This window comes from Natator depressus, chromosome 1 (genome assembly GCF_965152275.1).
Source record: "Natator depressus isolate rNatDep1 chromosome 1, rNatDep2.hap1, whole genome shotgun sequence".
In the NCBI taxonomy this organism is placed as follows: Eukaryota; Metazoa; Chordata; order Testudines; family Cheloniidae; genus Natator; species Natator depressus.
The window spans coordinates 235,855,264-235,879,586 of record NC_134234.1 but is presented as its reverse complement, the minus strand read 5'-3'; the positions used below and the strand labels follow the sequence as shown (position 1 = coordinate 235,879,586).

The following is a 24,323-nucleotide window of genomic DNA, read 5'->3' as shown; positions in this document are numbered from 1 at the left end:
GGTGTTTGTGTGTGGAGGGTGGTGGTGGGGGAGACTGGGTTTGAACATGGGTAGGACCCTGGGTTAAGTTTTTGCTACCCCAGACCAGAAGCATTGAGGTCGATCATGAGAATTAGTAAGTGAAACTACCATTAGGTGTCTGAAATGTTGAGGTGCTGAGCACCCACTATATCCATAAAATGAATTGGGAATTGTGGCTGGCTAGCACCTTGTATGATCCACACTTGCAAACAGAAAGCTAAACCAAGCAGGCTCATTGTAATGTGTACAAAGGAAACAAATAGCACAAATGTGGTAAAATTAAGTGAGAATTTAAAAATGCAACCATAGTTTTACTAATATAAAGTACTATCAGTAAAACAAATGATATTTCTTCAAAAGTTAAATGAATTATATGATTTTTGACCCTACGTTCCTTCAATTTTTAGTTACTAGTGACTTAACCCAAAAACATGCCTGTGTTTCCTTTTTAGTTGCAGGCAATATGATTTGCACATTATTTTTTCAGGTGGTTATAATTACACAGTTGGTTGAGGATAGGTACTATCATGAGGTTTCTGATGTGCATTACTTGTAGCTGGGGTAGAAATGTGATGGGAACAACCTTTCTTATGGCATTTCACCAACTCTGATTCCTGTTTCAGTGGCAACTGGGAAATGGGAGAGGTGCATGGACATTAAAAATAATAGATCAAAAGTTATTCAAACTCTTTTTGAACCTCAAAGCACATTCAGTTCCAGGTTCAATTTGAATTCTGGGCATGGTTCAAGTCAGTTCTTCCTATGGCCTGAGCCTGCAATCCACTCAGTGCAGGTAGACCTATGCGGAGTCTCTGTGAAGTCAGCAGGGTTCCATATGGGTGCAAGGATCCTCCCTTGCAAATCTAGAGGCAGGATCTTGGGTTATATCTGTACAGGCTCACCCATCCCTAACTTTTATATTATTCCTAGAGATTCCAAACTGATTTTCAAATACCGAAAGTTCCAGGGTGCTCTGATCTGTAGTTTGGTCAGAGTTATTCAAAAGTTAGATGTAACTTGCAAAATCCAGATTTAAAAAGTCCCCTCAGAGTTGTTTTTTAAAAAATCTTTTACTAGCTATGTTTGTTTCAACCAATCGGAAATATACTGTAAAATTTACTTCTCTCTGCACTGTGACATTCTGTTGAACTTGTGTCTTGCATCCATCAATGTCATTGGGAATTAGAGCATATAACGAGTGCAGAGTATGCAGAAGTGATTTACGCTGATGATTAGAATTTTGTCCACAGTGCATTAAGTGCTTGATTTATTTCTTCAAACAGGCTCTCTTGTTTGGATAATATTTAATACTTGGTACCAATGATCATTGTAGGTGACACGGAATGTGATGACTGCAGTTCTGAGCCTGCCTCCGGGAGACATCTACAACCTTTCAGTAACTGCTTGTACTGAGAGAGGCAGCAACACCTCCACACCACAGATTGTGAAACTGGGTGAGAATATGTTTGTTTGCCCGGTTAATTGTACGTAGTTTCCCTCTCTTGGCTATTAGGGCAGATTCAGTACCTTCCTCCGCTCAAAAATATAGGCACTCGCTCTTTTTATTTAATAAGGGTTATAATATACTCACTTTGACTGGTACCTTATGCTGAGAGTAGTCCCATTCGCTTCAGTGGGTCTACTCTCCAAACAAGGTTCTACTCAAAGTATGTAGGGGAGACAGTATCTCGCCCTAAGAGGCAGTAAGTAGAGCCTATCCAGAATAACATGAGAGCACTATTGTCCCATAATTGTTTCCCTATGATTGGTCCAAACACACCCAGACTTTAGAATAAGAACCCAAGCTTTGCAGCTGACCTCTGTTGGTCCAAACCAGAACCCTTCAAATATTTGAAAAGTTCCCTTCTGGATCTAAACTCTGGCTTGGACTGATTCCAAGTCCCCCTCCCACCCACCCTCCAAAAAAAAAATTACAAATATTTTCTCAATTGAAGAGCCACACTGTAATTTTTACAACAGCAATAAATCCACTGAAGTGACATCTTCCCTCATTTACCTGTGTGTCTGTAACACACACATCAAGTAAAATGTGTCTTGGCTGGAGGGACTTACAAGGACATTTCATCCTCTGATGTCTTGAGGAGTAGGGCGAGGATAAGGTAATGGAGGCTATCTCTACATCTTCTAATATTGCTACTCTGCTGCTGCTCTGGAAACTTTGAGTCCCAGAAGTGCCTTGAACTGTAGCTTGTGAAATCTTGGGGTTTGTCTAATTACTGGTGTCGGCACCAAGCCCACTGTGAAGGTGAGGGAGATACTGTTGGTAACTTGAGACTGGATTATCCCCCAGGGATCTGTGCAAAATGGAGCTCTCTATGACATAAAGTATGAGGAGCAGCCAGAGACAGACCTCGTCAATGGCAATAGCAATCCTGTTTGGTTGGATGGGAGGCATGAGAACAACTGTTTTTGCAGAAGGGAGCTCCCTTTCACATAAATCCCTGAAATGCATTGATGTTGGGAGGCAGTGCAGCCTCCACAATCTGTGATTCGCCCAGGCCTCTACCACTAGATGGAATATTTCATTCTGTGGAGTTTTCCTTCCCCACACTAGTCCTATCCCACAGGCATTTCCACAAAAATGTGTGTTTGGGTGTTAATCTGGCTCCTGAATATCAATAGCCAGGTGTTTTCTGAATGCTATTTGGAAAAGTTTGAGTCCTTCAAGTAGCATCATCATTCACATGATTCAGAAAATGGAATGTATTATTCATATTGCATGTCCCTGTAACCATTCTTTGACAAAAAGGGCTGTTATTTCTGGCTTGCTTATGGAGCGGGAAATATTCTATATGGGCTGGTTAATATGGAAGAATTTGGGTGTTCTGCCCTAGTTCTTCTGTTTGATATTTAAGAGAAAACACAACAAATACAGTTTAGATAAATCACTTCTAGACTCCACCACTCTTTATTTCATGCCTTTAACATTTTAATTTTGCACAAAGAATAGTAGAGGTGGTTTACCTTGGCAAAGGTCAGCCCTACAGTCTCTCCTTGGTGTTTTTGAGGGAGCAGAGAGATCTGGGATTAGAAATCCTGTGAATCCGTTCTAAGTGGTAGATGCAGAGGTGAAAATAAGCCAGCACACCCTGGTATGGCATACTGGCAAAAGCCGGTGCGCCATACCAGGGTGGATTGGCTTCCTCAGGCGCAATTTAAGGGGCCTGCGACTCCCAGCAGCAGCTGGAGCCCCCGGCCCTTTAAATTGCTGCCAGAGCCCCGCTGCCGGAGCCCTGGGGTAGTGGTGGTGGGGCTCGGGCGGCGATGTAAAGGGCCCGGGGCGGTAGCAGCGATTGAGCCCTGGGCGCTTTAAATCCTCCCCAGAGCCCTGCCGCCGCTTCCCCAGGGCTCCGGCAGGCTCCGGGGACGATTTAAAGGGCCCGGGGCGGTAGTGGCGGCCGGAACCCTGTCCCTGGAGCCCTGCTGCCGGAGCCCTGGGGAAGCGGCGGCGGGGCTCCGGGGACAATTTAAAGGGCCCAGGGCTCGTCCGCCACTACTGCCCAGGGCCCTTTAAACCACTGCCAGAGCCCCCGCTGCTGCTGTTACCCCAGGAAAGGGGGAAGGAGGCACTTGCCGGTACAGGGTGGGCAGGAGCTGGCTCTGACCTCCCCCAGCCCTGCCCTGTCCGCCTGAGGCCCCGCCCCTTCCGGGGGCCAGAGCCGGCCCCAGCCCAGCCCCATACCGGTAAGTCCCTAGACTTACTTTCACCCCGGGTAGATGACTCAGCATTGGGCATGCTGTGATGAACTACTCCTGCCAAATGTGGTATCATATTCTTCCATGCTTCGTCCTGGGAACTTTCCATTTGCGGAAAAATTAATCCATTTGCTTGGGGATAGGAAGGATTTATTTCAGATAATGTCCAGGTGTGAAGTTGTCTCAATTTAAATAGGCTATTCTTTATCTGTGCTAGGGGACGAAGAGGTAATTTTGTGCCTAAAGCACGGGACTGCTTCTCAGAAGATCAGACTCATCTCCAAAATGTCTGAGACACCTTGAGTGGGTCATTTTTAAAAAATAGCCTTTAATTTTGGGTGCCTCACCTTTGGGGTGCCAAATTTTAGACAGCTAGGGTGAAATCCTCACGCCATCAAACTCAATGTTAAAGTTCCTACAGACTTCAGTGGAACGAGGTTTTCAGCCCTAGATCTTGATCGTCAGAGGAGCTGAGCCCCCATAACTCCAAATGAAGTCTATGGGACCTGCTCAGCATCCCTGAAAATTGGCCCAAAGGTTATGTCTATACTGCTATAAAAAAAACCATGGCACCGGGTCGCAGAACCCAGGTCAGCGACTTGGGCTCGCACAGCTAAAACTGCAGTGTGTAGACATTTGGGTTCAGACTGGAGCCCGGGCTCAGAGATCCATCCCCCTCACAGGTGCTCAGAGGCCAGGCTCCAGCCTGAGCTTGAACATCTTCACCGCTGTTTTATAGTCCCACAGTCAGCTGCAGGCCAGCTGTGGCCATGCTGCGAGTCTTTTATTGTAGTGTGGACATACCCTAAGAGTTTAAAAGTAGACACTCAACACATAGAAGGTGCTCAAAATTAAAGGCTTCTTTTGGTAATTTGTATCTGAAACACAGAGATTTAGGTTCTTTATGTGTACCTGGGAATATTATATACTTTACTTCACAGGGGTGTAGTGAGGCCTAATTCATTAATGTCTGTACTGCACTTTGGTATCCAGGAGTGCATTAAAGTCCAAAATATTATTATGCCCTGGCTCCCAGGGGCACTAAAACTGAAAGTGTGCACGCGCGCACACACAGACACACACACATTCACTCCCAGCACAAAACAACTTCCATGTTTATATCACCTCCTTATCCCGAATGACCCCAAATCACTTTGCACCTCAACATGCAGTCTGGGCAAGAGTCACTGATACCACTTTGTCTGCTCTTGCCCTGTCAAAGCAACACAAAGCAAACCATAGACTTGGAGCATCTGTCTGGCTGCACTGGGTTTATAGATATTTACGGCCAGATTTTTAAAGGTATTTGGGTGCCTAATTCCCATTGAAATCAATAAGATTTGGGTGCCAAAAATACCTTTAAAAATCTGGACCCTAGTATTTTGGGAGCAGTGCAAAGCAGCTGAGCATACCAATGAATACAGCCCACTGTAGATAGGGGCTCACTTCCCTCCAACACCGAAACAGTACAGATGGATAGACACATGAATTTCCCCATCTTTCAAGGGTGATTAGATTTTGGTTTGGTTTGACCCTGCAAGCTGGAACAAATCAAAAGGAAAAGAAAAAAAACTTCATTCAGCCAGGTCTTTTTCTCAAGGGTTCTTGCCTATAATTAAAAAGTAAAACAGCATAATCAGAAAGTAAACAGAACCACTCCCCAGTCCTTTCTAACAACTGACTGTGAAGCCTCTTCATCCTAAAGACCTTCTCCCCACCTTGCTTCCCAAACAGCCACTTTTAAAACCCTTCCTCTCAGCAAAGAGACGGGGAGCTGAGCTGGAGCAAACCCAGCATTCACTACAGACCATGCGGTTCTCCTGAACTCTGCACATGAGCTCCTTATCACAGAGATAGGGACCAGCTGTACAATGTGGATCTGGTTTTGGTCCATCTCTAATTAATGTACCCAGATTCCCTTTAGTGTTTCTAACCAAACCAACCTGAACCTCAGCGAGTGTATGAGCACTGATTTATATGTTGAAGCCCTAATTCTCTACTGTGCTGCACTGTATGTGACAGGTTTCGGAGTGGTAGCCATGTTAGTCTGTATCAGCAAAAACAACGAAGAGCCCTTGTGGCACCTTAGAGACTAACAAAAGGACTCCTGATTGGTTTTGCACTATATGAGGTCATATACACTTGTGCAAAGTGAACATAAGACACTGCTAGCTCAAAATGGTAATGTTTTGACTCTCACTTTGCTAGAAGGGATTACGCAAGGCAGGGGAGAATTAGGCCCCCAGTTTAAAGATCTTAGGCAGGTCACATGCAGGGGATTTTTCAGAGGGTCTCCTGTGGGTGCTCTGCAGATCACTAACTCTCTGGTTTTGAGCACTCATGGTTAGATGGTTGTTTTTCCAAAGCAGAATGTGGGACATTTCTGTGCTTTGAAAATCTACTCTGTGTGTTGGACGCTCACACTGCCCGGGTGCCCAGGCCTCCACTGGAGGGCCACCCACTGACACTTTCAGAATGTTGTTGCTGTGTGTGCTTCCCCAAGCTCTGGAAAACATGAAGCCAGATTCTCAGCTGGTGTGTAAATGGGTAAATGTCCATTGAAATAAATGGAGCTGCACCCATTTAAAATCAGTGGAGGATCTAACCTTTAACTCTGTACCTTTAATTGTCAGTTCCCCATCTATTAAATGAAGATAATTCTCCCTGACCTCACAGAAGCGTGGTAAGAAATTATCTGTGAGCCCTCTGAGATCCCCTGGTGGAAGGTGTGTAATTCTATTATACTTATCTCTCCAGACTTCCAGGTAAAGAAGACTTAATAGGCATAAAAACTAGGGACCTGGCTCTGAGCTCACTTATACTGGGGCAAATGGAGAGTAACTCTTCTGAGGTTAATGGAGTTCCACCAATGGCAGTCTTGCCAACCCTCACAATGGTTAGTGTGTTTCTTAAAGCCTCAAGCGCCTGCAATCAGGCTATTGCCTGACAATCCCAGCTTCAGTTTTTAAAAAAGTAAGTTTCTAGCCCTTATGGCTGCAGAGAAAAGTTTGAAAATGTGAACGCTAAACTTGGCAACATCAGAGAGCAAATAAAAGGAATGCCAAATATATGTTTTTCATTATTTTTGAAAACTTGGGGTTGGTAATACTGTTTATGTAAAACTAGTATGACTGAGAACAGGATTATACCCTGGGTTTTAAATACTCTTGGGGAAAAGTGTATCAACATTTGGACAACTATGCTAAGAGAGGCTTCTAAACTGCTACACTCTTTTTCTTTCAATATTCTACCTTAAAGCTGACATTGTATCTGTATCCACTAGAGGTCAGGTTTTTATCATTTATTGATGACAATTGCCAAGACCATCTCTGAAATAAAGATAGAAGAAGGGCCTGACTGGAAACATTCAAACCACCCTGTGCCTCCTGAACTTTGGAGAAGTTTGAATGTGGATCCAGATCTATGTTTCTATGCTCTGTCTCTGCAGTGAAATTGACCCAAAACCTGAGACTAGATTCTTTGTTGCCCTGCACTTTTCTATTTCGTCATTTATACCAGTGCAAAGTGTGTGCAAATCTCATGGCCATTCTGATTTTGATAGCATTTTGCACTGGTATAAATGATGACACAGGCTGGAGAGCAACAGAGAAACTAGTCCCGAGAATCCAAACTTCCCCAAACTGGGTCAAGTTCCAAAATTTAAGGGCTCAGGCCCAGCTCTGTTTTAAGATAATCAGTTTAAGGGCCATGACTAATTTTTAGAGAGAGGCTTGAATAGGAAAATTCAGATCCAGATTTCTAACTCCCAAAATGTAAGGGTGTCATGGATTCAAGTTTTTGATTTAACTTGTTATAGAAAACAGGCTCAGGAATCAGACTTTGAACTCCATCCTCTCCAGCCTCCCACAGTGTTCAGGGTGCTTCAGATCTGGTTCAGATCTATCTCTACTTATTTTCTCATTTTCACTGCAGAGGTTTGGCCCCCCCTAGTACTGATTACAGTTATAAAATGCACACACATGCGCCTGAGACACAGAGTCTGTGGTATTCCTCTTTATTGTCTCATTGTGGGGGAGAGAAGTGCAAGACTCATCGTGTGTCACAAAGCCAGTGCTTCTGTTCTTAACATACCTGCAATGACACTCCTTTTTCGGCAGAATTCCATAGCCACCTGGAAGTGGGGTGATAAAGAACACCCATTGGGTTGTGCCTCCCCAATTAGAGGAGGGAAAAAACATTAAGAAAAATCCCAGAGCTCTTAAACCCAGCAGGAGTCTAGGCAGGAGAGGGAAGGAACAGCTTATTCCTTCTACTCCTTCCATTTACTGATACTGCATCTTTCCCACCCTGCTTTGTCCCTTTCCACCCCGCCCATTCCCAGGGCAGCTCTCATTTCCCCCTCTCCTCCTTGCTGCCTATGCAGCACTGAGCTGCAGGGCAGGGAAAGCAGTCCATCAGGTTACCTAGAGAGACAGTTGTACAGACGTCTGAAAGCTATGCCAAGAACTAAGATCCAAGGATGGTAGGTTTGGGGGGGAAGAAATACCAAAATTCAGTAGCCAGTCTCAGCACTTGAGCTCCTCACCAGAACCAACACCCCTATATCACACCAGCAGCCCCCCAACCCTGCAGTTAGCTTTCCACCCCATTAGACCATCAACCCTCCAACCACTATTTCTACCCAGGACCCATCATCCCCTCAGCAAGCACACCTTACAACCAGGCGGTGGCAGCAACAATAACAAGGCCCTGGTTTCTCATCATGAAGCCAACTCACAGTTCTTTGCAGCTGCAAGGGAGTGTGGGATGTAGTGGATTATAGGACAGGTTTTGGGGGATGGTGAGCCAGGCCAAAGAAGTTTGAGGAGAACGGTTGCTTTCTGGAATCAAATAGAGAAAGAGAGCATTTTCTGCACCTATCTAAAACACACCCAAATCCAGTGTCTCTGAATGTTCTACACAGAATGACAGCAGTCAAGATTTGTAGTTCTAACTGACCCGCACAATATTTTTTTTCCTAACAGTTGGGCAACCTTTTTTTTCCTCCAAGAACTTATGCAAATGTGTCTATTAATAGAACATTTCCCCAGACACTGTCTGAATGGGGAAGAGAAGTGATTATCCAGCAAGCCAATCCGAGAACTGTTAAATAGAGAAGAAAAACCAAGATGCTTAGCCATCTTCCTGTTTTACGTCAGTTGCTTAATCGCTGTGTTAATGTCACAGATCGTCTCTGAAGGAAAAGAAAAAATTCAAGAAGGGCAGTATTCATTACACTGATTCTGTTTGCTGGTTTCCCCCTGTTGATTTTCCAAAGACCAAAAGATAAGCTTAGTGAAAGGAGATTCTCTCTCTCTCTCTCTCTCATCCAGAACCAGCTCCTCCAAAATCATTGTTTGCTGTGAACAAGACCCAGACTTCAGTGACTCTGCTATGGGTGGAGGAAGGAGTGGCTGATTTCTTTGAAGTCTTCTGCCAGCAGGCTGGCTCTGGTCAAGAAACAAAGTTGCAGGTATGTGGCCGCCTCTTTCTCTACCTCACCTCGTCCATTTTGGACCCTGATATTGACAACATGTCCTTAGGGCCTGGTTCTCTGCTGCTTTTCATGGTGTGTAGTCATGTACTCCTGTGCAGAATGGCTGTAAAACAATATGAAATTGGAACATGGTAGCATCTTACATCCACTTCACACACATTCACAGAAGGTGCAAGGCAGTGGAGAATAAAGCCCTTGAAATACTGACGTATTTAAATCCTCCTTCTGTCTTGCTAACTACACACATGAAACTAGGGATTTTAACTGGCTGAGCAGGTTTCCTGTGTGTTGGAGAACAAGCTGGGGACAGTATTCATTGGCCAAAGGGCAAAGCGGCTCCAACGAGCTCCACAAAGCCATCTGAACCTAGGGGGTGTGAGGTAGGAGGGATAAAGATGAAGAGTGAGGAATACACAGCAACATAGCTAGCTGAGAGGGGTATATAGCCCTGAATGTGGTGTCCCATGTTTCTGTTGTGGTCTTCATCCATTCTTCAGGCCTGTTTCCTGCAGTACTATGAGCTGCGTAGGGTCCTCCCTCGTACAGTAAGAATTTCTTGGAAAAGATGGCTGCTCCTCATCTATTTTGTTCCTCACAGGGCCGTTTCCTCCAAGGCCCACCTGCTCAGCTCCATCAACATGCCCCCTTTTCTGTCTACCTAAATAGATACTGATGTGGCCCCCATCATCATGATGTTTGAGCACCTAGTCTCATATTAACTCAGAGGGAAACAGAGATCAAGGCAACGTGAATGCATGGTGATAGAGCCTGTGCAGCGCGTGAAACTTACTTTCTACTCCTCCTGAGACAGCTGGAGCACCTGTTTTGGATCACAGTTCTCCTACTTGAGCACCATAGGATGTCATTTAAAAAACCCCACACCTTTTATGCTATTCTAGACACACACTATAGCACTGTGTAGGGTAAGTCCCATGATTTTATGTAGGGTTTTCCATTGAAACGGTATCCTGAAATTGGAGGTGGGCTGGAACTGAAAAGCCATGTACAAACATCCTAACTTTGGAATAGTTCAAAAATTTCCATGGTGAGTAACTTAAAAACATCGACTCATAATTCCAATAACAGAGACAGAGTAATTCTGAGATCGGTGTAAAGGAGAAAAGATAGGCTGAGATGTAGATAAAAGAGAGCTGATGACTTTGAGACAAGGAAAGACTGTTCCAGCTGGCAGGAGGTGCAATGGTTCTCATATCGATGGGCGCAAGGAGAAATAGTCAGTGTTAGATAAATGGAGAGAACAAAGAAGGCAGAGTAAAGACCATGGCCAATATTTTAAAAAAAAAAGTTAGGCTCCTAAATCCCCGGCCCCGCCTCCTCCCCCGGGCGTGCTGCATTTCCTGCCCCCCCATTACTTCCTGCAGCTCCCCCACACACACAACACCCCACCCTAGCTCACCTCCGCTCCACCTGCTCCCCTGAACACGCCACCACTCTGCTTCTCCCCCCTTCCTCTCAGGCGAGGGAGAGGCAGTGCGTTCAGGGGAGCAGGCGGAGTGGAGGTGAGCGAGGGCGGGGGGGAGCGCAGGAAGTAACGGGGGGGGAGTAGAGGAACCGCTCCCCGCCCCAGCTCACCTCCGCTCCACCACTGCCGCCTCCCCCGGGCGCGCCACTGCTCAGCTTCTCCTCCCTCCCTCCCAGGCTTGCTGCGCAAAACAGCTGTTTCGCGCGCGGCAAGTCTGGGAGGGAGGGGGGAGAAGCAGAACGGAGGCGGCGCGCTCGGGGGAGCAGGCGAAGGCAGAGTGGATGCGAGCTGGGGTGGCGGGGGCACATTTCCAGAATGCCACCCCTAGAAATGTGCCGCCCCAAGCACCTGCTTGTTTTGCTGGTGCCTAGAGCCGGCCCTGGCTGGAAGGGATTTTGAGAAGTCATCAAGTCCAGCCCCCTGCACTGAGGCATGTCCAGGTAAACCTAGACCATCTCTGACTAGTGTTTGAATGATATTAGCCTTTTTTACAGCTTCATCACATTGTTGACTCATATTCAATTTGTGATCCACAATAACCCCCAGATCCTTTTCAGCAGTACTTCTACTTAGTCAGTTGTTCCCCATTTTGTAGCTGTGCATTTGATTTTTCCTTCTTAAGTAAAGTACTTTACGTTTGTCTTTATTGAATTTCATCTTGTAGAATTCAGACCAATTCTCCAATTTGTCAAGGTCTTTTAAATTCTAATCCTGGCCTCTAAATTGCGTGCAACCCTTCCCAGATTTATGTCACCCACAAATTGTATTAACATATTTTCTACTCCATTATCCAAGTCATCAATAAAAATATTGAATAGAACCAGACCCAGGACTGACCTGCAGAAACCCACTATATAAGCCCTCCCTGACTGATCATGAACTATTAACTACTCTTTCAGTACAGTCTTTCAACTAGTTATGCACCCACCTTATAGTAATTTCATCTATATTCATAGAATCATAGAATATCAGGGTTGGAAAGGACCTCAGAAGGTCATCTAGTCCAACCCCCTGCTCAAAGCAGGACCAATCCCCAATTTTTGCCCCAGATCCCTAAACGGCCCCGTCATGAATTGAACTCACAACCCTGGGTTTAGCAGGCCAATGTTCAAACCACTGAGCTATCCCTCCCCCCAATTTCCTTAGCTCTCCCTCCCTCCATTTCCTTAGCTCACTTATGAGAATGTGATGTGGGACTGTCAAAATTCTTTCTAATATCAAGATTTATCACATCTACTACTTCTCCCCTATCCACTAGGCCAGTAATCCTGTCGACATACTGAGTGTCCAGCAGCTCCGTTGACTTCATCAGGAGCCACACGGTGCCTAAATATGGATGTGAAGCCTAACTTTAGGCACTCATTTAAAAAAAAACGTTTTGGTCTATGTCAATTATTAGGATTGAGCCAGTCCAGGTTTGCCATGGGGTTATTAAAGTAGTGAGGGTAGTTCCATGTCCAGGGCCTACCTCTGGTGAGACTCTCACAAGGGTGCCAGTTGTAGTGCTGGTTTGTTGACAAGGTTATCTAGCCCTGGGAAGTGTACTGAAAAGATCAACTCGTTTCTCGTTAAAGTCACCAGTTTTTAATGTTTATCCAGCAAAGTCCCTTTCCCAACCCATCTTCAAGTCCCAGGCTAAAAGGCAGGAGGCTCGATTATATTTCTGGTGCCCAGGAGAGGCCTTTTTTGAGAAACTGGTGAAACCATTGCTGTTAGAGCTGGTTGAAAATTTTCTTACCTCTTTTTTAATTTCAATGAGAAATTGGTTTTGGATTAAATGAATATTTTCATGAGGAATGTTTCCAGAATTATTATTTTTTTTTTCCATCAGAAAACCAAAAATTGTTCAGGTTTGGGGGTTTCAGTTTTTCAACAGTTGATTTTTTTTCACAGAAAATGTTGATGAAAATATTTTTTTTTCATTTTACTCAAAATTCTCCATGAGGGGACAACCTCCTCACCCCCCCCCCCCAAAAAAAACCCATCTTCCAACCAGCTTCTGTTGCCATACCAGAGCTGCTCTATGGTGCTTCAGCTAGAGGAGGCAAATTCAGCTCTGTTATTCCAGTGCTATCGCATGTGCAGCAGCGTAACTGATCTCAGAATTGTAGTTCAACAGAGACTCTTGCAAAGATAAAAGGAGCTTATAAAGGACTGCAAACCTGCCCAGAACTCCCACTCTCTGTTTTTGTGGCCGTCAGAGTTTGCTGCCTAATGTTTCACCAGCTGTGTTCATTAGCCCAGGGCTGTGGATCACAAATACACTCTTAGTTCCCTTTCTAAATTACCAGCTGAAACACCCAACTTATTTTGCCCTATTTTCATATCAATAAACCTCTTCTGATTTTAGCTGATTTGGTAGAAAAAAGGGTTATCAATGAGAACATACGTTCTCTGCAGCTCCACACATTTCTTTTATTGGCTTTCTTTCATCGTATCAGCATTTATGAAACACCTTTTACACCATCCATCAAACACAGAAATAGCCATTAAAACTCTGTACAAAGATTTATAGGGTTTGCAGAGAGGTGTAAATTTCTTGACTAGAAAAGCAAGGCTCAGGGGTCTGATAGCTGTATTAATAAATGTTTATTATCCCTGGGGCTTTATTATGCTCTTCCACTTCAAAAAAGTCACCAGCGGGCAAAGTGCAAAGATACTTGAAATACTCTCCACTGGTGAAGGACGTACCTCCAAGGAACGGATGAGGCACATTTGCAAGATGGTGTATGGGGAGTTTGCTGCTACTGTAGCTGCTCTGTGGATAAATATGACTTTAGCCTTCAGAGTTGTAGGTCTGGATTAGGCACAAGACCTCCTCATCAATCTCCCCCTGGTACTAGCTAAGATTGCCATCCATTGGTCCAGGAGGAAGAAGCTTGACAGGGAAGTTTTCTATGGCTGTGGGTCCATTTTCCAGTTCCTTGTGGATGCATCTAGGCACAGTTCCTGTGTGTTGCCCCTGCTGACTCCCTGGACAAATTGGAAGAGTGGGTACTGTCCGAGGTTCTCTGCTTGGTTTTCCCCCTCTGGGTCCTTCATTTGGCCTTGAGACCTGCACCTCCATCTCCATTTTTAATTTTTTGCCACCCATAATCAGTTAAGTTTTGGATTCTGTGGCCCTTCCTGCATCTCAGGAGCAGATCTTTCTCTTCATTGCTTTGGTGGGCCCTGCCCACCATCCCAGCATTTAAATAGGCTGGCTTCTTTTGCCAGATCTCAATTCACTTAGAAAACAAGAGTTGAATGAGAGAGACAAACTACAGTGTACTTTTTTCGTATCTTTAGGAACCTGTTACTGTTTCTTCACATGTAGTGACTATCTCCAGCCTACTGCCTGCCACGTCCTACAATTGCAGCGTGACTACCTTCAGCCACAACAGCCCTAGTGTTCCCACCTTCATAGCTGTCTCTACCATGGGTAAGCCGGACTTTGCCAGTTCCACTCTCTATACAACTATAATGTTTGCCTCTTTGTTCCTTCTGAAGCTGCTTTTCAGGTTTTACCGATACCAAAATTATTTCACTGAAACGTAGCCAGCTCCAGGGTGGAATGGGGCAGCAGCTTTTAAGTGTTAAGTATTAAGTATTGCTGTTATGTATGTTCACCACTAGAGAGTGTGTTTTTTTAATCAGTAGTGAAATCCCAATTACTGTGTGTGTTTTAAAATAATTCTATTTTGATTTTAGATTGGCTTTTTAATTCATAGTCCCTTGCTTCCAGTTTGAAGGAAGACTCTGGGATTACTGCCCGGATGACATCCGTAGAGGAAATCATCCTCGCTGTGTCCAGGCAAAATATGGGCAAAGTCTCAGTTACTAGGCCGGGGCTCTTCCTCTGTGGTAATGAGGAATGTCTCTTTCTGCCTGAGGTGATCCAGAGATTGAACTGGGAAGAGGTGAAAAGGAAAGGGCAGCTGAATGACCTGGAGAGGTCAGAAACTAAAAAGATGTCTCCTGATGGAGCCAAGCCCTTCTAGCATTCTTATGGGTTCTGGGCTCAAATTTACTCGGAGGAAAGAATGCCATTATTGAATCACCATTACCACTTCCTTACAGCTATGGGTCTCCCATCCAGAATAATCAGTTTCAGTTCTGCTTAGTTAATGAGATCAGACCATAGGATCAGTGACTAAAGCATATCTGACAAGTAATGTTATGACGTAAATGTCAAAGTTCAGCGTGTAGTACTTAGCTTAAACCCCTGTTCTGTTCTAAGGACTGCTTCTGTAGGCACTCTTATAATAGATGGTAAGCTTTACTGAGCAAGGTTACTCCCTTCTTTGGTGCCATCACAATACAAATAATAATAATAATAATAATGTCCTGTAGAACTAGAAATAAATCTGAAAAAGCAGATGCAAACATACCTGTTAAGAATGTTACTGAGCTTTGACTCTGTCTCTAATTGCAACAAAATATTTTAGGCCAAATTATCTGCTGAAGTAATTCAGTTGTCTTCAACTGAGTTACCCAAACAGAGAACTGGGCTTTTATGTCAGACTCAGGTTAGAGACTGTATTGATTATTGCTGGCATACAATGCCACAGATGTTGGAGTGCATTGTAGGAGACTTAGATAAATAAGATACCAATTTTATATACACTTATTCTTTCCTCCTTCCCTACCTTTTTCCTCCTTTTCACTAACATTCATAAAACCTTCCTGTGCAGAGGTTTGCAACCCTGCCACAACCATGTCATTTCCCCTATTGAATTGTATGGGGTCCGTTACCCTAAACCTGCCCTAACGTCCACTGATAAGATTTCTCACTCCAAAGATCAACTGAGAAGAATATAAAATTATCATGAAAAAAATACAGGCCATATGTTCTGAAATGAATAACCCAGAGTCATGGTTTGTGTGCAGTTACTGAGATGAATCCCAACATAGTGGTGATCTCTGTGTTAGCCATCCTGAGCATTCTCCTGATTGGACTGCTGCTTGTGACTCTTGTTGTACTCAGGCGGAAACATCTGCAAATGGCCAGGTAGGTCCAGTCTTATTCTAAGTCCAAGAAGCTTTAAAAGAATGGGTAAAATATAATATTGGGTTTTGCTTGTATGGCACATGGTACCCACTGTGCTCACTTGGTGTTTGAGATGTCTATAAACATAGTACCTCTGAAGATTCCCTGTTCCCCGCTGTTTCTTAGGAGTACAACTACTACTTGCTTTATCCCTTAGCTATTCTTACAGTTGGATGGAGTTATTAGCCTCAACCTCTGTCTTAATTTGGAGCTGTGGAGGGTTTGGTAAATTGCAAATTCAAGCCATTTTTTAAGGGCCGATTATCTAAGCAGTCATATTCTCTCGGGTCATTTGATTGCTCAGATTTACTGAATATTAAATGAAATATGAGATGGTTTTAAGACAGGTAAAGATGAATGGTTAATAGAATCCTTAAGATCATCCAGGTTATTTTGCAAAAATCATTTAAATTGCTGGGAACACAAAATTTGCTATGCCAGATCAGATAACTAATCCATCAAGACCAGTCTCTCAGTGTCCAGTATTTGTTCCTTCAGACAGAAGAAAGGCACCTTTTCCCCTCCCTCCAAGTACTGCTCTTTATATATGATGCAGTTCCTTCATACACCTGCAGCAGCCATCCTATGCCCTGAAGAATGAGATCTGATTTCCTTTACCTAGTGTTGTAGCTCACAGTTCACCTCTTGTCTGAGTTATATCCTTGACTGGCTAGCTAAACTGGGTGGCTAATCATCCAGATCCTCTGTATGTAGTTCTGTGACTGGAAGGTTTGCAGGTCTGAGCCTTGGGAGTCTCTGTTCTCTTATAATCCAGAACCATAATGTGTGTATGAAATAATACATTTAATTTGAATTTTTCCTTCGAAGTCAGAAAATCAAGTAATGTCACTTCAGAGGGTCACTTTAAAGAACTTGCTCACTGATTACACAACAGATTGTTGCATTTCATGCATCAAGTCTTTGCTATATACTCCATGCAAAGGAATTTACCCCATCACCTAGATTTTCATAGGACCCCTTTCAATGCATTGTTTGTTACTTTTGCATATAGCTGGTTCTGTGAAAACCCAGATTCTCTTCCCTAGTTAATTATCATGCACGCAGCCCATGGCTATTTCTTTCTCATTTTCTCTACCGCAAGAGGAATTTAAAAAAAAAAAGAACTATACACTTGCATGTGTAATCATTTTTAAAGCAAACAAGCAAAAATACTCAACATTCGGCTTTTCATTTGATGTTGAGAAGGTCAAAGGTTGGTTTTGTGGTTAAAGCACTGGAATAAAGACTCCAGTCCTGGCCTTGCCACACATTGCCTTTGTAGTATTAGGCAAGTCATTTAAACACTATGCCTCAATTTCTCTATTGGTGAAATGGGGATAATGCTTCCTTACCTCCTAGGGGTGATGTAAGGACAAATACAGTATACTCCTGATTATTTGAAGAGCATGGGGGACACAGATTTTATTCAGATAATTGAGAGGACAGGAGCCATTCAGCAGTGGGATGGCCTCCCCCACAGCCAGGGTCTTGTCATCCTCCTTGAGCTCCTGGCTCAGGGGCTCTGCTCTGCCCTGATCACTCACTTCAGTGACCACAGGGCTGCAGAGGGCTCCCTCCACTGCCGCAGGAGCCAATCAGCAGTAGGGTGATTCGTTATCCTCCTCCTCACAGTCCTTGCTGGGGGTCTCTGCTCTATTTATCCAAACCTCCACATTATCCAGATCCCTTCCTTGTCCCCCTGCATGAGATACATGCCTCAGGGGGCATGTGTGTCATACTGGGGGGACAAGGAAGGAATTCAGATAATGCAGAGGCTCCGACAATAGGATTTCATATGAACAAGAGAATACTGCACTTGGCCGGTGCTCTGAAACTATGGAGATTGGTGCCATGTACATCCCTAGATAGAAATCAATTTTGACAACTTTTTTCTCATCTTATTCTTGAGGCAAAATATTAGGAAGCTTGATCTCAGGAGATGGTGAGCACCCACTACTTCTAAAGGGTCGCATCCAGACATGGCTTACGATGGTGCAGATCCACTGACTTCAGTTGAGCTTCACCCAGCAAGTTCAGCCCTTGCTTCAGTGGGAGGCCTGGATACAAACCACCTTTTAGAATCAGACTCTTAATGATCTGTATTAGGGCAACACCGCTGACAAAATCAACAAGCATTATGTTTGTCCAGCAATAATAACCTTGAACTCAACCGTTTTCCTGAAACAGGGAGTGTGGGGCTGGAACCTTTGTCAATTTTGCTTCATTGGAGAGAGATGGAAAACTTCCATATAACTGGTGAGTTAAATACTGCTACCTCTATGCTTCCCCTCCCCCCATTCCTTTTCTCACTAGCTACCTTCGTTGGCAAGTCTGACTTTTATGTTCTTATGTTTTTGTTATATGATCGCTAGCGCATTTAACATAAAGCAAAGCTAGCTGATTTTTGGTTTTGTTTTGTCTTTTATTTGACTGAATGGTGGCCTAGGACCATGTCTTTTGTCATAAACTATTTTTTAGTAGGAAATGAGGATGCACAACATATTCCAACTGGGCTAGATGCATTTTTTTTCTTTCCCTTACACACATTCTGTATATTTCCTAAAGTAACAAAGGGGTAGAGGGCTGATCTGTAAATCCATTAGCAGCTCTATGGAGAGGTATTAATGTCAAGCAGTGAGGCTGCTCTTAATAGATCATCAGCTAACAATTCTGTTCACAGAAATACAAGCCCCAGTGCCATTATTTTTCCTTTGTATTTGGAACAAGGTCAAGCTAGCTCAAATCGCCCTTGCAACTTTGTGCTCAGTGTTGCTGGGGTGTTTGGAAGCAAAACACACCCAGTCAGGTCTGGAAAACCATCTGCAGAAACAGCAGGCATTGATTAGTTACTCCATTCCATCAATAGTTCCATCACTCCCTGAGAGGTGTTAGAGCAAATAAATCCACCCTATTAGCTTCCATCGAGGCAAAATGGGCCCTAGTGATTTCCCTATTGTCTGCTGATGTTGTGATTCTTGTTCATGTTCCCGATAGTCCAGTGGTGCTGCTAACTGACTTGTTTACTGTTTTGGGAAGTTATAGTCAGCAACCCCAAAAAAGCCAAACATGAGTAGCTTCCAAAGCTGGCCAAAATACAGTGTTCAAAAAATGCCACCAAACTCCATAGGGAAAAGAAACTAAGTGCTTCAGTTTTTCCACTTGTGGTTCAGTTTTGTTGAATGTGAACGGGGTTGGAATGAGGAATTGGTGGACTTGGAACTGTTTCTATGATCTCACGGGGTGTAGGCTGCCAGCAAGGATGGGATTAAATGGATTGCTACTGCACCAAAACAAGCCTTTTGCTAATAAGCACACAAACTGAACTAACAATCCCAGCACAGCCTGTCAATACCTAACAGTGCTGCTAATTAACTATATATTAAACAAGCTTCACTTGCTTGGTGTAGCTTTAATAGCAGCCAGCCATACTGAGTACATGCTAATCTCCTTCTCAGCTTCTCTTATTTGGAGTATGTTAATTGCAGCCCAGGCAGAAGCTCAAAGGCTCCTGTAAATTAAAAATTCACACTGGAATCAAATTCCTAAAATAGCAACAGACATTAAAAACAGAAAGGGCTTTTGGGGGGAGAATTCATTGTTAGATTTGCATGAGTGTGACCATTCTTGTTGCTTGAGTTATCATCTGCATGAATTCTCAAAGATTATACCTGTTTAGTATTTGACCAGTTTAAGGCAATGGGGCCAAATCTTGAGGTCCTCACTTCAGTGGGAGTTTTGCCTGAAATGGTCACTATAAACAAAGATAGGAATTCCAATCATATTAGCTTGTGGTTTGATGGACACTTGTCCTGTTTGATATCAGAGGATGAAAGAAAACATCGACTAGACTGTTCCGTCTGCCTCTGTGGGCAGATGGGATGAAGACCTGCAAATCCCCGACCCTGGGGATGTGGAAGGGAAGAGGGTTGCCTTAGCAACAACATCTGCTCCTACTCCCAGGCCCTGTGGAAGGCCCTCTGTGAAAATAGAGGCTTGCTTGTGAAGAGACCCACTTTGTCCCCACACCAGCCCCACAGCGATTCCTCTCAACTATTAAGGATTAAGGACCTGATCTTATAAACACATAAGCACATGCTTAATTTTAAGCATGTATGTAGTCTTCATGTCAGTGGTATTGCTCATGTGCTTAGAGTAAATCATGTGCTTAAGTGTTTACAAGATTGGTGCCTAAACTAGTGTTAACTTTACTGCTCTCCCAGTCCATGCTTCATAGCTGCCTGGAGGATGGGTTGTATGGGCAGCATCACCAGGTGAGTTCTGGGCAGCACGTTTCCTTGGCCCCCAGGCAGACTTGTATCTGACAGACACACACACACACACACACCCCGCCCCCAATCTGTAAAAATCGCTCTAGATTTTGGGCCCAACAAACTCTCCAGCACCCTTTATTTGCTGCAGCAGCAACAACAAAAAGTAAGATATTTCCTGGAGTTTCCACTTCCCTATGTGGGGTTTTCCTGTGTAGTGTCTCATAGAATATCAGAGTTGGAAAGGACCTCAGGAGATCATCTAATCCAACCCCCTACTCAAAGCAGGACCAATCCCCAATTTTTTTTGCCTCAAATCCCTAAATGGCCCCTTCAAGGATTGAACTCACAACCCAAGGTTTAGCAGGCCAATGCTCAAACCACTGAGCTATCCCTCCCCCCAGACTCAATGATTTGGGTTAGGGTCACTTACGGCAGACACAGCTTGATTTTCACTCTCTCTCTGGTGCGCACACATGCACAGTCTTGCTCAAACACACACACATATGCCCCAGCTCACGAAAGCTTATGCTCAAATAAATTTGTTAGTCTCTAAGGTGCCACAAGTACTCCTTTTCTTCTTACCACAGACAAAGGCAGTGTTCATTCTTTGTTCCTGTTTTAGAGTAGTCAGGCATAGGTCAGCAGTATTACTTCTGGGAATTGCCAGACATTCATGATAAGCCAAATCACAAAATTCTTACTCAGTTCAAGCTCCCATTGATTGAATGAGTGCAGAATCTATCAGTTTCATTAAGAGTTAATGTTTGCAATGTACTTTGATTATACAAGACCAAATTCTACTAAGTGCTGTAACAGAGTAACTCCTGTATTAACTGAGTTTCTTTGGATTTACACCTGTGTAAGTCAGAGCAAAATTTGGTCCATAACACACAAATATAAATGTAAAGGGTTATTTTGTATCTAAAACTTATGTTTAATAGTAGTGAAATCTGCCATAAATAATTAGCCACAGAAACAACAGAAATAAACTGAGTTTAGCAAAGGAACAAATAGAACTTTGCTGGAAACCATTGAGGAATAATGTATGGTGACTATTTAAGACTTGGTATTGCCTATTAGTGGTATTGCCTTTGCAGTTTCAAGGTCATTTGCAGATATCTAACTCAACAGGACTGAGAAGGTATAGGGACCTGATCTCTTGACACTCATACACATATTCCCACTGAAGCCAATGGGACTACTTGCCAGAACAAGTTTTGCAAATTCGGGCTATATAATAGCTATATGTAGCTGAAAATGAAATGTAACTCCCTTGAAATACCCTAAATACTGTAAACTAGAGCAATATAAATGATGACAAAGTTGCGGGTGGGATTTTAAAGGCACCTTTAGGCACTGCTGAAAATCCCACCCTGAGTTCACATGGAGCATCTTTACCTGGCACCATTATATCCATTAACATTACTTTAAAATATTGGGCTTAAATCTACACTGCCTTGCACTCTGTGTAGTTATTTGCACTACTGTAAAATGCTCCCATCCAGTTGTGTATAATTTTACACTCACTTTGAACAGGTATAAATTACTACACAAGCTGCAGGATCATGGAGTACCAGTGCCATGGAATCTAATAATTTTCACGTTTAACAGAGTAACAGGAATTTTTTATCCTATTAACTAACCTCTATTATGCAATTGACTGAGCTCCTGAGTTTAGTTTGTCTTACTAACTCTCCTCACTTTTTTTTCATCTTTATATATGTTATCTATTAATGCTCACAGGCGTAGAAGTGTATTTGCTTTCCTAACTCTGCTACCCTCATGCCTCTGGACTGATTATCTTTTGGCATTTTATATTAATCCTTGGTAAGTGATTTTACTTGTTTTTCCCTATCCAATAGCTAAACCATATTAATTTCCCAATACATTAAAAATGTGTTCTTTTGTTTTCAAATGGTTGAAAGTTCTTGAAGTTACAATAATTTTCATGTGCTGAAATATGGACTGGAGAGTGTGTGTGTGTCAAAATACATGCTATTAGCTTCACATTTTGCTTGTTTATGCTCCTACCCATTTTGTTACTTAAAAAGAAAATTTTATAGTGGTCACTCTCACACACTTCATTATTGTCCCTATGCAACTTTTATGACTTTATTACAAACCCCCTTGTAACTTTTTCTTCATCCACTTGCTGATTGCCTGATGATGCTTTCTGCTGCTGTCTCCTCTTACTAATTGCTTGGTGTTAGCTCACCTGTCTAAATCCAAAACAAACCATTTGTTTTTAAAGGTGCAATCTTTCTCCACCAAAGTCAATAGGCATTTTGCTGCTGGGAGCAAAAACTGGCCCAGAATTTGTACAGCAAATGCTTTGAGCTAGCTCTCCACAACCATAATAAATGGGTCACACTTGAAATTAAGGTTCCATTTATAAAGGATTAATAAATGATTGATGTTTTGATAAATAGCTAATCAATTGATTTAGATCCAAAGGCTTCTTACAACCCTGGCTTATAATCCTCTCCAACGTCTTTAATTGCTGTGTTTATAAACAGCCATAACACGGACCACCCATGTCTGTAGCTTGCTTATAACATATAAAATCATAAATGAAATCTTAATATATGTATGACCAAGAAGTTTTTACTTAATGGGAGGGAGTTTGTGCCCCTCTAGATCTGAAATCAAAGTGATGCCTCGCCTGTTTGGTACTAAAATCAAGAGAATGGCTCTCTCTCGCTGTTGCCAAAATCTTTTACCAGGATGGTAGCAGTATTCGTGTGGAGCTGCAGTGCCCAGTTAAGTTAGTCAGAGGAATATACTATACAAGGATTGTGGAGACGAAGTATCATCTCTGGTTTTGTTGCATATTTAAAAGCACTCATCTAAATTGGGATTGGATCCAGATAAAGTAAACTTTTTGATTACTAGAGAAAGGGGAAGCCGATGGGAGTTTTGCCATTGACTTCTATAAGAGCAGGAGCAAACCCTCCAAAAAGCACTCAGGGCCTGGTACTCCTTTGACCTGCCCCTTGTGTCAAGGCGCTGGAACAATTTGTATACTGGGGGTGCTCAGAGTCATTGAACCAAACTGTAAGCCAGGGTGTGTGGCAGCACCCTCCGCACCCCTAGTCCCAGCACCTATGCTCTGTGTAGTCATTTATACAAGTCCAAAGTGGATATAACATGATATCGAATCAGGATAATAGTATTCTACACCCATGCTGCACTGTGTAAATTACCACACAAGGTGTGGCACTGTGGTGAATAAGGCCTTCAGAGTGTTAGATTATTCTTTACTAAGCCTATGTTAAGTCTATAATGTAAATGGAATACCAGCATGAAATGAAATCTGTTGTTTCAAGCGTCCTTGTTTTACATGCAATTTGGTTATGACATTTTGTGAATACTCAGCAGCCATTGCAATGTAAAGTAACAAAGGACTCTTGAGATTCTGAAAGCTTAATAAATGTTTTCTGTTTGTCTCATGGGGTATGGATGTCAATCATCTGTTTTATGTGCCTATTGAAGTGTTCCTTGGAGATTTCCTAGAAGCACTCCCATCATGGCAGCACTTAATATTTTTCTTTTTTAATTAATCCTGTATGCCAATCTTTCAGATTTACCCTAGTCACAAGGGATAACAAAAGTTGTATTTCGATAGCCTGGATGAATTCATTTTTAAGACTTCTTTGGCAAAACTACCATTAAGGTGTAAAATAAATGTTTCAGGGGCATGGGTATAGTCAAGGTGCACACATGTTGGTGTCTAAATAGCAAAAAGTTATTTCAAGTTAGATAGATAATGGTATATATTGTATTACATAGTAATTGTTGCACACCGGTGTAGAAATGTTATTGGCATAGCTATGTTAACTCTGCAGACGCATCATCTGTTATGAATGAAAATAGATTGTTACAATACAACAAGAAGGTACTGGGCCAGAGTAGTAGCTGATGTAGTAGGAGCTGATCTAAAAACTTTTCTTGAGAGGGAATTATTTAGAAAGAAAAGAAGCAGTTTTTGCTTCATTCTTTTTTGTTGTTTTGTTTTATGAAAAAAATCAGAACAAATTTTTTAGAAAGCTATTTAAAACTTTTGTTCATTTCCAAAAAATATGTTTTGACTTTTTGGGGTGTTTCCCCCTTCCTCTTATCCTTTTTTGCTTTTGAAACCTCCCCCCACACACACACTTTTAATACCTCTGGAGATAAAAGGAGGGAAAACTTAAATTTTCTTTTTTCAATTTCCTCTGTATTTTTCCTTGCTATTTCAAAACATTTTTTGAAAATATCAAAATATTATTGTAGTTTTTTAAAAAAAGCATTTTGAATTTGTTTTTT

At 42.8% G+C, this 24,323-nt stretch overlaps 1 protein-coding gene across 4 annotated transcripts in view; it reads left to right on the top strand.

Annotated features, from left to right (window-relative positions):
- PTPRO (protein tyrosine phosphatase receptor type O) overlaps positions 1 to 24,323 on the top strand; it is a 213,919-nt gene that overhangs the window by 161,594 nt on the left and 28,002 nt on the right. For 3 of the 4 annotated variants that reach the window (XM_074938339.1, XM_074938348.1, XM_074938368.1), the window contains 6 exons: positions 1,355 to 1,475; positions 9,072 to 9,211; positions 14,007 to 14,139; positions 15,588 to 15,708; positions 17,935 to 18,003; positions 21,762 to 21,845. In XM_074938339.1, coding sequence (XP_074794440.1) covers positions 1,355 to 1,475; positions 9,072 to 9,211; positions 14,007 to 14,139; positions 15,588 to 15,708; positions 17,935 to 18,003; positions 21,762 to 21,845 — 668 coding nt within the window. The remainder of the gene's footprint in view (positions 1 to 1,354; positions 1,476 to 9,071; positions 9,212 to 14,006; positions 14,140 to 15,587; positions 15,709 to 17,934; positions 18,004 to 21,761; positions 21,846 to 24,323) is intronic. The other variant, XM_074938358.1, reaches the window with a different exon arrangement.